The 16772-nt window shown below is 30.9% G+C and overlaps 2 protein-coding genes across 6 annotated transcripts in view; one reads left to right on the top strand and one right to left on the bottom strand.

Annotated features, from left to right (window-relative positions):
• The first annotated feature begins 647 nt into the window (after positions 1–647).
• On the top strand, positions 648–5681 carry LOC131802196 (uncharacterized). 3 transcript variants are annotated; one of them, XM_059121819.1, is made up of 5 exons: positions 648–875; positions 1353–1467; positions 1546–1711; positions 3235–3324; positions 3391–5681. In XM_059121819.1, the coding sequence occupies exons 2-5, from the start codon at positions 1461–1463 to the stop codon at positions 4433–4435; spliced, it is 1308 nt and encodes a 435-aa protein (XP_058977802.1). In that variant the 5' UTR covers positions 648–875; positions 1353–1460; the 3' UTR covers positions 4436–5681. The 3 variants fall into 3 exon arrangements, with proteins under 3 accessions (XP_058977802.1, XP_058977801.1, XP_058977799.1); XM_059121818.1 differs by lacking the exon at positions 648–875 and adding an exon at positions 1180–1244; XM_059121816.1 differs by lacking the exon at positions 648–875 and having other exon boundaries at positions 1201–1467.
• Positions 5682–7929: 2248 nt separating this feature from the next.
• The window catches only part of LOC101901439 (platelet-derived growth factor D), a 54995-nt gene continuing 46152 nt past the window's right edge, over positions 7930–16772 (bottom strand). For 2 of the 3 annotated variants that reach the window (XM_059121813.1, XM_059121812.1), the window contains exons 3-7: positions 16542–16647; positions 16445–16471; positions 16083–16369; positions 14314–14499; positions 7930–8382 (exon numbers count right to left, since the gene is read on the bottom strand). In XM_059121813.1, coding sequence (XP_058977796.1) covers positions 8257–8382; positions 14314–14499; positions 16083–16369; positions 16445–16471; positions 16542–16647 — 732 coding nt within the window. In that variant the 3' untranslated portion in view covers positions 7930–8256. Of the gene's footprint in view, positions 8383–10901; positions 11085–14313; positions 14500–16082; positions 16370–16444; positions 16472–16541; positions 16648–16772 lie in introns of those variants that run through there. The other variant, XM_059121814.1, reaches the window with a different exon arrangement.

The following is a 16772-nucleotide window of genomic DNA, read 5'->3' as shown; positions in this document are numbered from 1 at the left end:
TATACGACACGACTTGGTGGAGATAATCAGATAATCCATTCATGCTTTGAGGGTTTTCCCCAATATAATACTTTTGCGAAAAAAAATTGACATAATAAGACTCCAGTACAGAGTTGAATTTTCCTAGTTTCCTTCTAAAAAAAAATCTAGCTATTTTATCCATCTCTCGCGCATTTTGGCTCATTTTAATAATTAAGAAAATATGAAATAAAGACCAACAATGTTTGAATAATTCTGACCGAAAGGCTCAAGGTTGTATTTCTGTATATAACCAAATACGCAAGGGCAACTAAAAAAGTGCAGCAACATTTTAAAATAAAATATCTTACAAATGTGTCGTTTCCAAATTTTATTTATAATAATAATATATATAAATTATATTTTTTAGTAACTTAGCTTTTATTATATTTATTTTCGAATCGTTTCTAATGTAAGTCCCATTTTAGTTACATTTTAAACACTTCACGTCCCATAAATCATTAATCAGTACTAATCTCAATAAAGTACTTGAATGTAAACATACGATTATTTTAGAACTGTTTTCGATTCCTTCTTCACACACTTTTCGCAGTTGATTGATTCCCTCGGATGACAGCTGTGTGACGCGCCAACATATCTGTCATTTTCTTTTTTTAACATTGTCACGCACCACCAGGATTTCTTCATTTTGTATTAATATATAATCCACTTCCTTGCAAGATTATCACAAAATGTGAATTTTATAATAAATTCAACAACGAAGAAATTCATCTACAAATAAACGACACTATTGAAATATATAAATAACTCAAAATTGTGTGTGAAAACTTCGATGAAAAATTCAACGTATTTTTGGCTTGGTGTTGGTGAATGCATGTAAAAGAGCGAACGTGTGTGTGAGTGTTTGCATTAAATATTGTAATATTATGAAACAAAGATAATTAGCTATATTTACCTGGTAAGATTACATATTTTTAAAGATTAAAAGGGCGAAATCCTTATAGGTAGTAGGAAAAATACAAATTTCCTAAATATCTAGGGATTTTTATATTTCCTTTGCTGAGATTTTTACCTAACACTCTCTCGCTCTCCCATCATTAAGGGGTGTTTTTATATTGTTGTTGTTTACATTGCCGTTGTCATTGTTTTTTTTTGTTGCTTGTCTTCTCTCTTTGCATTTCTCTTCATTCTGACATCAGTGTGACACTCAATAGCAGATAGCAGCTGAGGTGGTTTGGTTCGTCGTTCTTATTGTTTTATTTGAGGTGTGAAGTGTTGGCAGCTGCTGCAGTTTTCTCTAATAAAAAATAGAAATCTAAATACTATACTGTTGGAATTACACAATAAACTATATATTTTCTATATAAATACAGAACTCGTTGGTGAAATAACAGTATTTTGTTCCGGTATATTTTGTCTAAGATTGCCTACGAGATCGCACAGACGCACACGGCCGATTTGTTATTCCAAAGCCAAACAGCATGGAAGGTTAGTTTTTCCTGTTATCTGTTTGACAAAATGAAATCAAACATATTATTTGCCTTTTCTTTTTCGATTGTTTTGCAGCTCGCCAGAATAATGCTGCAACCGAGGCCCGAGATGTTTTGACCAAATACTTGGAACTATTTCAGCAAAGCAGCATTGACTTTAAATACCATTTGGCTCCAAACAGTGTAATCGATTGGTATGGAAGAACTGTGCGTGGTGCCAATAAAATTCATGATTACTTAAGGTAGGTCGTGTAAAGTTTTATTCCTTTGAGTGCAATAAGGTTATGCAGATCTATGAACTAATAGTAAAAAAAAATTAACCCAGAAGTGACATGAATGATGCTTTGGGACCACAATAGATGTGATATAGTTGCTAGTAAAACTTTATATCAAGACAACAAATATTACCGGCACTTTACTTTATCAATTTCAGATTTCATTAGAAATTATATATGCCAGTTCTAAGCTTCGGAAGTGATAATCAAATTTGTATGTGCATGACTTTCACAGACGTTTTAAATCGTAGTCTCAAGTTATGTTTTGAGACGCTTTATTTTTGTATGAGTTCAGCTTTGGAATTCATACATCGTTGGATTAATGTTTTCGAAGTCAAAGGACAATTACTGACGTTATCTGAGGATATGGATAAAGAATGGTATCCTAGTCCTACGCATTTTGCTCATTTTACTACAGCTATTAAAATTATAGGTTCCACCTAACGTCTGCGGAAAGAAAGATAAATTAATGTTAAGAACAAGGAGTGCAATTTATTAACCTTTTGATATGGAACGTAGACACCTTCAAGTGAATTATTATTGACTTAACGGAGACATCAATGGGTTGTGTATATTTGCATTCGATTTTTGCGAATTGAACTATGCAATCGATTATCCCTAAACTATATAATTAAAACCGCTTATATTTGAATCGCGACTTTTCATCCTCAGTTTGGTAAGGCTATTATTGCAAGGACAATATCTCTCAATATCAAATTCACATTTGTCTTAAGATAAAGCTTCAAATTGATGGCTACTTAGCGACTGGACGAAGACTCTATGGACATCAGGGTGACGGGCTGTCAGGAAAGGCTCAAAACATCCCAGGAGAGATGCTGGACGAGCCTTCTCTGAACGCCCACCTATAAAGTAAGCCCCTGCTTCTGATGCAAGATGCTTTGGAGGGAGAAGAAGGTGAGGAATGCGGGAAACCCGATGTGCTATAACTAAAGAATATAAAGAAGTAATGATGAAGAAGTACATCAAAATTTTGCCACTAAAAACAAGGCGGATAATTCATTGCCTCTGAAAAGCGCTGGATGCGGCCGTGCCACTGATGTCTCCAAGCCCCAAAGTGTCATAGTAAATAAAAAAATCAGGCAACTTCTCCCGCAATTGTAACTTCTGTTGAGGTAGCTATGAAGTTTATGATTGTATGAGCATTTTGCAATGCAGGAATTGTCAGAAAACTTCAGATTATCATGGCTCTAACCAAGTGTCAAAGAAGGAGGGGGTCTATTAAAGCTATGATTACTAAGTCTGAAGTAGGTCGCCAGTTTTAGACTTCCTTCAATGGAGGATATATTAAATTAAGATCAGTATCGAACCCTCTCTATATGCAATGAATTTGTTGGGGTTTTTTTTATGGTGGAAGTTACCAGTTTACCAGACACCTTTGCCTGAATGTGTTGTATGCCAAAACACTTTAGTCACCAGCTTGGCAAGATTATACATATTATATTTTAAAATAATTTACTGTTTTCTTTCAGACATGAAGTGAACAATCAATTTGAACATACCGAATTTCTGGACGCAGAGGTATGCGGTCCCATCGAAACAAAAACCAGTCACATGCGCACGTAAGACCCTTATTATTGCCATTTAGAAATACTATTTTATTAACTCTCTGGGTTTTTTCAATATAGAAAAGTAATTTCGACCAAGCCGATCGATCATGTACATCCTATCAATCGAGTACCAGATATGGTACCATTAAAATCCTATGCCGACAGTGATGTTGAAGATAATGAACAACCTACGACGATATCATCGTCGGCAAATTTATTTGGTGCTGGGGCCTACATACATACACCGGAAAAATGTAACACCAGTACATTGGAAATTGGTAATCTGACGCCTCCATCAAGTGCTATAAAGGAGCATGATAGGAAATCCGAAGATGAAGAAATCGATAACAACGAAACATTGATGCGAAGGCATCGCTTAAAACGCACACATTCGGGTAATTTTAGTTATCTGAAACGTTTACCCACAGCACCGTCTACCAGTAAACGTAATAAAAATATTGAAGGTGGCGTACGTACGCTCTTAGATGATTCATCCAGCGAAGAAGATGAATTGGAAGTTATGGAGGCATTGTACACTCCTCTGCGTTATTTGGAAGTAAAGGGTGTAATGCGTTTGCGTAACAATAATATGATGGCCAAACAACGTAGTGCTCTATGGCGTGATCGTTCAGAGTTAGAGACACGTGTACGCATTTCATATCGTCGCAAATTGGAAGATAATCAATTGCAGTTTGCCTTGATAATATATGAATCGCTAAATGGTTCAATTGTGGCAACTACTCCAACTCGTCGTAACTTGATGTCACAATTTGCTCTGACCGCCGATGAGGCCCAGACAAATGAGATACAAACGCAACAAATGGAGGAAGAGCATATTGAGGAAACTGTTATAGAACCTATTGCTGGTGGACAACTACCATCGGACGCTACAACAACATTGCTTAATGATGAAGATCCGTTGCAAGGAGGGAATACCTCATTGGAGGATTTGTCGGTTGCCAATTTACGAACACCCACGAAATTTACCCATACTCCACCTGCTACGCCAAAACGTAAACCCCGTTCTTTGATGGGTACTGCTTCGGGCATGAAACGTTTAAATAACTCACCTCAAGCTCCACCCGCACCCAAGCGTAGTGCCGCACGCAGTTTGAGGTTATGATTTCACTTTTTTTAATTCTTTTAATATTTTATGGTCTCGTTTAACTGCTCAAATTCTCAAAGACTTTAGTTTTAGAGTTAGATTTTCTTTGAATAGGTTAATCAAATTAATTTCCAGTGGTTGCATGTTGTAGATTATGACAAGTTTTCGTTAGGGTCATCCTGCACACAAATAAAACTATTTTTTTTAAAGTTATTAAATAATTATTAAAATTTAATATTAATTCCAATTAAAATTCGAAAAAACATATTTGTAAATTTTGGGTTTTAAGGAGGAGATAAAATGATACCCAATTCAAAATCCGGCAATATTCCTCTCTACAAAAATAATAATTTATATATGTTTACATTCGAAAAAAATGTGTATTTTAAAAAGAGGGAAATTCGATTTTGCCCGAAAAACTTAATGCCAAGTGTTTTCGAATTTTAGTTGTGAATTTTTATTCATTTATACAAAATTTTAAGGCCGTGAATTTAAAAATATATTTCGATTCGAATGCAATGATTTAGCCCAGGCCAAATATATAGCACATAAATACATATACGTATCCTAATTTTAAATCCTTTCATTCGAATCGAAATTTTAGAAGAATCTATTTACATTTAAAAGTGTATTTCTTATTTTCTAACAAATAACTCTCTTCTGCATTTTCCCTTAAGAAGGGAACCTGTTGGATGGAGTTGCCTCAAGTATAGAGATGTAATGTTGTTTAAAAACTACTTCGTAAGTTCAAGAGGAAGTGTAGCGGACATTAAGACATTATATTCCCCAAAGAAAAATAGAAGTATATTTCAATACATCTTATGTTTCTTTCATAAATTTTATATTTATTTTTTTTTTTGATTGCAAATTATTAAGTATGTATAATTAAATACATAATTTTTTTTTATCAATTGTCATGCTCAAAGGAAAACTTGTCATATTTTACAACCTCAATGTTTTTTATAACCAAACAAACCCAGTAGTACTTGGCAATAATATTTTATTTTTTATGCATCTTTTTTTCTATCCTGAAATTTATTTTATTTTTTATAATCCTTAAATACCTTTTGTTTTTTCCTTATTTATAAAAAATCATATCTAAACTGATATATCCCCATATATATATTTAGTATGAAACGATATTTTCCATGCATTTATTTTTCGATCTAGTAGTTGTTTTTAAAAAGTAAACTTAAGATTGAAAATCGTCAATCATATTTTAAAGAAAATAAATTTATAATTATATTTGTTATAAATCCATTAATACTAATATTTTTATATTTCATTTATTTTACAAAAAAATATATATTAAATAAACGAGCAATTATAAACAAAAAATAAAAAATAGAGTATTTATTAACCAACAGAAAATTTATTTCAAATATTCATTGCCATTCCATCAAGCTGTAATCGTGAATTCTAAAAACAAACAAATGAACGATCTTCAAAAACAAATGGACGATTTATAGAAGGTTTTTGATAGGTCAGATTATGAATAATATTTTTTGATTTTTATAAATTTTCCTCTGGTTTTTATGTATATAAAATATATTGATGAAAGGTCAACAATAACTATACGATTTTTATAAATAATTTTGGGAAAGCTCAAGATTTTTTTTAATAGTTTTAAACGGCTGCTATCAACATGATCAGTTTTAAGAAAGTCTGTGGAGATACCATCCATATAGATATTGTAGATTTTTAAGAGTTCTTTTGGAAAGAAATCGTGGATTTTTAAAAAATATTTTTGAGAGACTATTAAAGAAGCATTTTTGAGTACTTTTGAGAGACCATCAAATTGTGGATTTTTATGAAATATTTTTGAGAGACTATTAAAGAAGTATTTTTGAGAGACCATCAAGTCGTGGATTTTTAGAAAATATTTTTGGGAGACCATCAAGTTGTGGATTTTTATAAAATATACCTGAGAGACCATCAAGTCGTGGATTTTTATAAAATATTTTTGAGATACCATCAAGTCGTGGATTTTTATAAAATATTTTTGAGAGACCATCAAGTCCTTAATTTTTTTAAAATATTTTTAGATACCATCAAATCGTGGATTTTTATAAAATATTTTTAAGAGACCATCACGTCGTGGTTTTTTATAAAATATTTTTGAGATACCATCAAGTCGTGGATTTTTATAAAATATTTTTGAGAGACCATCAAGTCATTAATTTTTTTTAAATATTTTTTAGAAACCATCAATCGTGGATTTTTACAAAATATTTTTAAAAGACCATCAAGTTGTGGGTTTTAGAAAATATTTTAGGAAGACCATCAAGTTGTGGATTTTTATAAAATATTCCTGAGAGACCATCAAGTCGTGGATTTTTATAAAATATTTTTGAGAGACCATCAAGTCGTGGATTTTTATAAAATATTTTTGAGAGACCATCAAGTCGTGGATTTTTATAAAATATTTTTGAGAGACCATCAAGTCGTGGATTTTTATAAAATATTTTTGAGAGACCATCAAGTCGTGGATTTTTATAAAATATTTTTGAGAGACCATCAAGTCGTGGATTTTTATAAAATATTTTTGAGAGACCATCAAGTCGTGGATTTTTATAAAATATTTTTGAGAGACCATCAAGTCGTGGATTTTTATAAAATATTTTTGAGAGACCATCAAGTCGTGGATTTTTATAAAATATTTTTGAGAGACCATCAAGTCGTGGATTTTTTGAGAGACCATCAAGTCGTGGATTTTTATAAAATATTTTTGAGAGACCATCAAGTCGTGAGATTTTGCAAGGGTGAACCCTATTTAAATTGGTGATAATCTAATGATAATTTAGATATTGCTCCCATATACAGGGTGCGATAAAAAACAGCAACAAAGTCAAACGGCATATTTTTTATCGTAGTATAGACCCAATTTTCTTAAAATATCCTTTGAGAAACAATCAAATCTATAATCGCGGAGAAAGGAATTTAAGAGACCACCAAAACGACGCTATAACTTTAGATTTTTAAAAAAATATTTGTTGTTAAGGGATTGCCGAAGCTATAACAGTAGATTTTTTAAAAATATTTTTTGAGTTTTATTGAAAAAGATATTTGTTTTTATTTATTTTATTTTACTTTATTTATAGCCTATGGTTGTTAACATGTGGAAATTTCAACTAAAAATACACTAAAGTACATAAATACAAAAATGATACATATGCTATGTTAGAACAATGACTATGTATATATTAAGACAAATATTTTTTTCTAAAGTTCTAAAGTAACATGTTACGTATTGGGGTGGACCAATGTAAAAACAACTTTACAATTTTGGAAATTTTTTGCAGGTTTCAGAGGTATTTGTAATGATTTGTTATTTAGGTTTTTTTTTCAAGATATGTATATATTTATATGACACTAAATATATTTTTATGAACTTATAATTATTATTTTTTAAATTATAATTGTATTAAATACTGATATGATAACAAGATATGTGTTGAGACAGAAAAAGAACTTTAATGATTTGGAAGGTAATCTTTGAAATTTTAGCTGGACAACATTTAAAAGTAAATTGTAGTTTACATTGAAAATTATTTTTCACAATCTTCTTTAAATTATTTTTTCTGGAATTATTAACATTCATTGCCACGAAATTGTTTAGGCTGTGCATAAATATTTTCAAAATTGCCAAAGAAATTTGAATCTACATTTAATAATTTTTATTTGATGCCACTGCAATGTCATGATATGACATTTCATTTTTCGACTTTAAACTAAATATTTTGTAATTATAATATAAATGCTTAAGAATATAATTAAAAAAAAAAACAATTACTTAAATGGAACAAATTACACATTAATTATTAAAGTAAGCTGGGTAATTATACTTGATAAATTGTGCTATTGTCGGTATCGACCGGTATTGGTTTGACAATGAAACGTCGACGATCCGCCAGGGATAAGGGAGCCACCGCAATGTCATCACTGTTCTCTGCATTGGTTGATAGCTAAAAAATGGAAAAATAAAAACAATTAATAAATTTCCAAGTTTTTTTTGTAAATCATATAATGTAAAGTAATACAACGAGAGTAATAGATAGAGAAGTAAGATTGTTTTTAACGGATATCCCAATAATAATAAATTCCATGAATACTCAATTTTGACCATTTCCACATCAAGTTCATGCAATAATTTTTTAATTGAGATCCAAATAAAATTTTTAGAAAGTTAGATAGAACACGCAAGATCATGCAAATTTTGGGGAGTATATATACAGTTGAATTAAAGAATTTGTATTTTACTTTAAATATGCAACAATAACTTATATTAACACACTTTTGAATATCAATTTTGAATGAATGAATAAGCGGGAAAACCGAACCGTTTTTTTTAGTATTATCAACCTTGAACAATTTACCTTTTTAACTACCACACCCAAAAAAACCCAATCTAATGAAGAATAATTGTATTTAATTACGACTTTATCAAACCGGGGGAATAAATTGGTCATTTTTGCAGGTAATTTACTTTGATTGTTTTATCCAATACGTAAACATTTCTTTGAAGGCCATTTTCGTTGAAGGTTGTGCCAAAAACGTCATGTTGGCAAGATTTTTTGGGGGGATTTTTCATCCCATCGTCAAAATTTGTATTCATAAATCCATTGCACATACACAAATCAGAGATGGGAACCTTTTTTTGGATATTTAAGAATATTTTTTTATTCATTTATTTTTTTTGAGCGATTTCTTAAAATATTTTTCGATGGGGTACCTAGGCCATAATCGTGGATTTTTTTTGAGATTTTGAAAATTTTAAAAACTATTTTTTTAGAGACCCCATGGTTATAATCTTAGCAATTTTAAAAACAGTTTTTGAGATTTAGATTTTTTTAAAAATATTTTTATAACCTAATTTTTTAAAGCATATTTTTTTAATTTTCATTTTTTCCTAAATATTTCAAATTTTTAAAAACTATTTTTTTAGAGACTGCCATGGCTATAATCTTAGCAATTTTGAAAATAGTTTTTGAGATTTAGATATTTTTAAAAACATTTTTTATGACCCAATTTTTTTAAAGCATTTCTTTTAATTTTCATTTTTTTCCTAAATATTTGCTGGCGTCTCCTTGTAATGGTGGTTTTTTTAAAAATATTTATTGAGATTTGGAGGTTTTTAAAAATACATATATTTTGGGATTTTGATTTTTTTTTAAATAAAGGTTATAATTGTGGATTTTTAAAAATATTGAATTTTTTACAAATATTTTTTTAAGATTTTAAATGTTTTTATATATTTTGAGATTTTGGATTTTTTTTTTAAAAAATTTGAATTTTAAACAAATATTTTTTTAAAGATTTTGAATGTTTGAGATATTAAATTTTGCTAAATTATGTTTAAAAATATTTTTTTAATTTTTAATTTTTTTTTAAATATTTTATAGAAATCTTTTTTCAAAGATTTTACATGTTTTGATATTTTTTTAGATTTTGTAATTTTGGATTTTTTTAAAAATTTTAAATTTTAAACAAATATTTTTTTTAAAGATTTTGAATGTTAGAGATATTAAATTTTGCTAAATTATGTTTAAAAATATTTTTTTAATTTTTATTTTTTTTTTTTAATATTTTTTAATATTTTTTGAGATGTTGACATTTTTTTTAAAGCCACCAAAACAATAAACGTAGTATTAAATAAAATTAAAATTACAGATTATTTAAGATATTTTGAATTTTCTTTAATATTTTTTTTAGCTTTTGACTTTATTTTTTAATTTTAAAAAAATATTTTTAAGACTAAATTCTTTTAAGAAGCCACCATGTTTCGATGTGTCACGAACGAAATGGAAAACTAAAAAAACGCCCACTAAATATTGGCGAAAAGTAGACATATGTATTAAATACAGCTCAGAAATACCTTTGCCAAATTTTATCGAGATCGGTTCAGATTTGGATATAGCTCCCATATATATCTTTATCCGATTTCATGTTAATTGTACACCAAATGGAGTTTACCCGGGAGCGTATACGTTACAAAGATATGTCATCATTTCAATAAGTATACGTACTCAATGGCTCCTTCTCATTCATAAAAAATAAATATAATAATAAAATAAAATGATTCATAAAAAAGAATATTAATAAATTGTTGCATATTTAAATAAAAACACCTTAAAGAAAACAAGTGATAAGAATACAAAAAAAATCTTACTTACTCATGGGTAATTTCAATAACAAAAATTAAATGCGTGTTAACCCATCACAACAACAACGACAACAACAATTTACTCAGTAGTTTGGTTTTTCGTTTTTGTTAATTCATAAAAAAATCATTATTGTGCGGATACAATTAAACGATCAATAAAATAAAAAATCAAATGGTTGTGGACACATTTTGAATGCAAATCACAAAATATCTAATGAATGGCTGGCTGGCTGACTAACACAATGGCGACAAAAATACAAAAAATGTTCGATATTGCATTTTAATTTCAAAACAAAAGATAATTGGCAAGAAACAAAACATATTTAAATCAAAATCCCGATATCTTGCAGATGGTGTTTTAAACTAATTTAATTGGGTGTAAGGACTTCTATGTGTTTGTGTGTAGTTTGCATGTGTATGTATTTAGTTGCATATTATTTCTTGTGTGAGAGTATGCGGATTTTAATTCACTTCACTTCCATCAACGCTGCCAATGGAAGATATCTACAAAAAAAAAAGAACAAAACAAAAGAAAAAACAAAACACAAAAAACATGTAAAATTTTATAACATTTTTACACTCATATATTTACATATGTATAGATTTTTTTATGTATATACAAAATATTAATTTATATTTATATACATATATACAATTATGGGAAAATAACAAAATAGTAACCAACACGAAAATACAGATTGACGTTTAATCTGATTTTTTTTCATCCATGGTATATGTTCCAATTATACATTTAAGTTTTCCAATTATACATTTCCCTCTCCTACCAAAAATGTACAACAAAGGGCCATATTCCGCACACCGATTTGCATAAAATTTTATTTTTGATGTTGCCGAACTTAACGATTTTTATGCACCCTGCTTTAGATATACTGAAAGATTTTCCTCAAAGAAATAAATGTTTTTAGAAAACGTGTGTCTTTGTACAGAATCCGTCCCAATGGAGGTGGATATAGCTATGCCCAAACGTCCAAATTTTGCATTTCGTAAGTTTTTTTTTTAACAAATGTGTGAATATTGAAAATATTTGCATACTCGATCTCGTTCATTCGCCACAAAAGCTATAATAATTTTATATAACAAAGTGGAGTGAAATAATGACTGATCAGAAACGAAAAGGCTGAAGTTAGAAAATGGAATTTTGCAGGAAGATCAGCATTGGTGCGTATTAAGGCTGGGCTTTGGAAATCGTACAAAAAGAATACGAAAAGGATTAAACTGTACTAAAAACAAGCTAAAAAGTATCAGTCGGTTCTGCCGACAACGTATACATATACCCTCACCCAATGTTATATTATGTAAATATATGTTGACTTCTGTTATGATTATTCAAACTCTTGACCCTCTTTGGAGTGGGTTCTGAAGGAATGGGCCAATATTGTCAATTTCGTATCGTGCCTAAAAAATACAATATAAATATTCCGAAGTGCCAGGATTGGACTATATCGACTACTTCCTACATTTTACGATATAGTCGACTGAAGTATTCCACTTTCATATTTCCTTTAATACAGAAAAAAATATTGGTATGGGAAAACTTACAAGAAAATAGAACATTTATATCCAAATTTATGCGAAATCATAAATTCTTTATTTATCTCAGATTTCTGGTTGAAACATTACATACGGCAATCTGTAAAGAATCGCTGACTTGTTTCGCAAATTATGACAGATATAAGTATTGAAAATTGTGACCCTTTGTGGGTGATGTACCAGAAGGGGTACGCAGATATATATCATCTTCACAACAAATCTCGTTTTAGCAAAAATTTCTGTATGTGTGGAATTGTTATTTCGTTTTTTTGAGCATTTTGTTTTTCAAAATCTTGAACTCTATGTATGGGAGATACCCGAAGAAATGGTCAGATCTCTACCATCTTTATAACAGAACTTGTGTTGATGGAAATAATGAGATGTACCAAGTCTGGAATGGATCGGATGATGATTTCGCTTTTTATGGGCTTCATGGATATTCAAAATGTTGACCCTTTGTGGGGGAGGTACCAGAAGGACAAGATCGACATATCCCTTCTTCACAACAGATCTTCGTTAGCAAAAATTTTTATATGTGTGAAATAAAGAGAACCTTATTTCGGATTTTATAAAAGTTATAATCATTCAAAATTTATCCATTTTCGCACCTGATCTAGAACTGTCGCAAGTATTAACACCAGACCTTAGGTTAATATAAAAATTGGGATGTGTAAAATTTAAGGACGAGTTATAATTTTTCAAAATTTTGACCCTTTGTGGGGGATGTACTTGATGGAGTGGACGAATATTGTTCTTTTGCATCTGACCTAGTACTGATGGAAACATTAGGATTTGCAAAGTTGAAGCAAAATCGGATTACCCTTTGGTCCATACAGACCTAGGGTCTAAAACCGTTATTTCGACTAGACACGTTTTGACCGTATCAAATGATATATGCCCTCTTTAGCCATATGGGTAGAAGAAATATTTATCAAAAATAAGAAAATATGTTCGCGTCTTTTCGCCAACAATAATTTCACAATTTTCTCGATGTGTAACCGAAATTGAGATTTTCGGTGACTTTTATTAAAATTTGATGAAGAATATTTTTGTCTATTACGTAATCCTTATAAAATGATGCTTTGTAGGAGAATAAATACAGGATTAATTCACATAAAGTATGAATTAACATGTGTTTTGAATGTTTATGGATATCTGGCGTTTAGGTAAGGTTTGGATTTTTGAAGTTTTGTGTAGATCTTAAGTAGAATTTTATGTCAAAAATTTTTAGAAAATTTTGTCTTGTTATGAATTCTAAACCATATTTAAAAAAAAATTACCAAAAATATCCTTAAATCCTCGTATTATTATCAGAAATATTGCCGAAGCTACTATATGTCTAAAATTAAAATACTCCGAGGAATCTTAATCCGAAAATTAAAAAAAAAAACGATAGAACTTGCTCCCCAGTCTACAATGCGATATAAACTTTGTATTTATAACCATTTTGGAAAATGGCCACAAAATACCCCTTTAATCCTCGTATTTTATCAGAAATATTGCCGCAAACATTATATACCTAAATTGAAAGTTATCCGAGGATAATTTTGGAGAGATTGGAGAGACAAGTTTAGAAGTGGAACAAGTCTCTCCAATCTACTTTAAAATTTAAAAACGTCGATACACGTGTCCTCTATCTTTTTTTCATTATTCCTTTTTTTCTTATCAACGTGGTTTTTCCTGTAATTATTGAAAATTTTGAATTTTGTAGCACAGTGGTATTAATCCTTTTCAATTCTGAAAGAATATTCAGATTTGTCCTTTCATTTCAGATGTAAGATTCAAGTGAAATCACTGGGTACTGTCAATAATCATCAATGTCATTGTCTGTAGGATTTTGTTGCATAAGCTTTCAAACTTATTTATAACTACAAATATTTATATTTAAATAATAATAAGTCCCTTCACCTTGTGTTTAAAAGATTTCAATCTACAAAAACCCTAACCCATATACAAACTATAACAAAATACATAACAATTTTTTAAACATACAAATTCCATTGATGATAAATATTTTAGTATATAATATATAACAACATACAAAAACAAAAATAATATATAACACATATTTCAACAAATATAAACAATAACAATTAACAAATAATGTAAAAAAAATATATAAAATAAGTTGTTCTTCTATTTTACAGATATCGTATTAGACTAGTATCGGTTTTATACGCACCAGAAGACATTTGCATTGGTTCTCGTCATAATAGGAACCGGTTGTACAATTTTCAGGATGTCGACAGACACAGCGGCATGAATTCTCATCCCAATCTTTGTGCTCCAATTCTAGGCACTTGTCACGCGCCTCTGTGTTTGTACAGTGACAGCGACACTCGTCATAGGTTTGATAGGCATTGCAATCCTGGAGGGATAAGAGATTTATTTAATTTATTTGGGGTAATCTGCTAAAAAATTATTCGAAATTGTTGTGTATTTGGCAGAGAAAGAAAGAGAAAGAGAGCGATATATAGAGAGAGGGAGAGTAGGCGAAGGAACTAAAACTTTTCTCTTCTCGCCCATAAACTCAGTTATATTTCTTTAAGTATTAAATTCCGAATTCGCATTACATGGTGTTTACAGGGTGAGATAAAAAACTGCAACAAAAACAAAAGCCATAATTTTTACATTTCCTTTTTTTAAATTTTATTGAATGAATGTCGGAAATAGCATCAAATTTTAGAATAAATTTATATTTGGCACGAATTGTGGCCTTCAAACGGCCAATGAAACCGGCATGCCCGAATGTTGGCCTGCAGTATTTTGGCCCATTCCTGGCGAAGCGTTTGCTTGAGGTAATCGACACTTTTGCCTTTTTAGTGCCAACCTTGCTTTCCAAAATACTCCAAACACAATAGTCCAGCGGATTGGTATCCCGGGATTTTGGTGGCCATTGTGCGCTGGAAATGAAACGAGGAACCTCACTTCGTGACCATTCTTGGAATGTCCAAGGCCTGCGGCCAAAATGTTTGCATGCCCAAGGCTTTAATACACCGCCCAAAATATTTTCGCGATAATATTCGGCATTTATTCTGATGCCACGGTCGATTAATATGAGCGGAGAGCGACCATTGGCTGTTATGGCGGCCCACACCATCACCATGGCCGGCGCTTGAGTTCTGGTGGCCAACCGAAGATGCACATTTTCAGTTGACCTCTTTGGCAAGTAAACACGACCACTTTGTTTGTTTACAAACTGCTGGACAACGAATGTTTTTTCATCGGAGCGGAGAAAACCAAATTCGGCAGTTTACCACTTTCGGCCAAGCGAAGCAACTCTTTAGCTCTTTTGAATCTATTTTCTTTCTGTTGCGGTGTAAGTTCTTGCACTTTTTGGAATTTCAATGGCTTTACCCCGAGCTCATTTTTCAATATTTTCCGAGTGGAATATTGCGATATGTTCAGCTCACGAGCCATTTTTCGGCCACTGCGATGCGGGTTTCGATCAAGTCGCTTCTTTATTTTTCGAACCATTTCTGCTGATATTGCTGTTTTCTTCCGTCCACTTCCTTAAGATCGGGCTACGCTACTAGTAGCGAGCGGTAAGAGCGATGGTACGATACACAAAAGATTTATTCACTTTTAAATGCTGGAGTGCTCTAATGATAGCCGCTTGTGGTTTTCCAGCCAAATATAAAGAAATCATACTATCACGCTTGAATTCCATCACGAAAAACCTTTTTTTTCTGGAAAATTCTCACCAAAATACATTTGTACGCTTGTAAACAATATAATGAGCTGTCATTGGAATAATTTTAACAACTGTTGGATGAGAGGCTTAGAAATGACAGTAGTCTGAAGATGGTTACGGTTTTTTCGTCTCACCCTGCATATATTGGAGGCCTTCTGAAAGTATTCCATTGGTAGAAGACCTTCCATAGGACTCCTACACACTTGTAGATCTAAACATAATTTCCTACAATTTGTAAAAAAAAAAACTAAACTCACCGTCGGCTTAACCCGACAATCACATTTACACTCCAAATGTTGTTCGACAGGTATTATATCCAAACCGCAAAATTTCGCACCATGTTCGTAGCAATAACGATAGACTTGATAATTGACAATTTCGGTTTTAGTCGGCTGACACGACATCCAGGGGGTGTTGCAACAACCACCGCAACGCTTGACACGAGTACATCTGGGGAAAAAGTTATTTTTGGGATTGATGGGTGCCAGATCAACGACGGTTGGTTCGGGTATACAACTGGCTGACTTGGCTCGGACAAAAGATGCTGAAATTTGTTAACAGAAAAATTAAGTTCTAAATAAAAAATATGTTCTAAATAAATAAATGTGGTATTATTTACCTCTTTCAACATTACGGCGAATGTTTTCTGTAAAAAAAATATGAAATAGAGATTAGAGTTCTGTGTTTTTTTCTTGTTAAATTTTTTTCCGACCTACCATGTATGCCCAGTTTCGGATCTATACTGTCGGGATCAATAAATTTTTCTATGAATTCCGAAATATCGGTAATGTTATTTAGTTCACGATAAAAATCCATTGGAATCTGAAAATTAAAAGAAAACTTAAAATAAAATTCTTGAAACAAATCAAAATTTAACAATTCTTTCTATCATTCTTTGTCTGAAGGCCATTAAAAAAATTCTTAGGAAATAATTTTAAAAATGTCAA

The sequence above is a fragment of the Musca domestica genome, unplaced genomic scaffold (assembly GCF_030504385.1).
Source record: "Musca domestica strain aabys unplaced genomic scaffold, Musca_domestica.polishedcontigs.V.1.1 2, whole genome shotgun sequence".
Taxonomy (NCBI): Eukaryota; Metazoa; Arthropoda; class Insecta; order Diptera; family Muscidae; genus Musca; species Musca domestica.
This window is presented reverse-complemented; position numbering and strand designations above follow the sequence as displayed.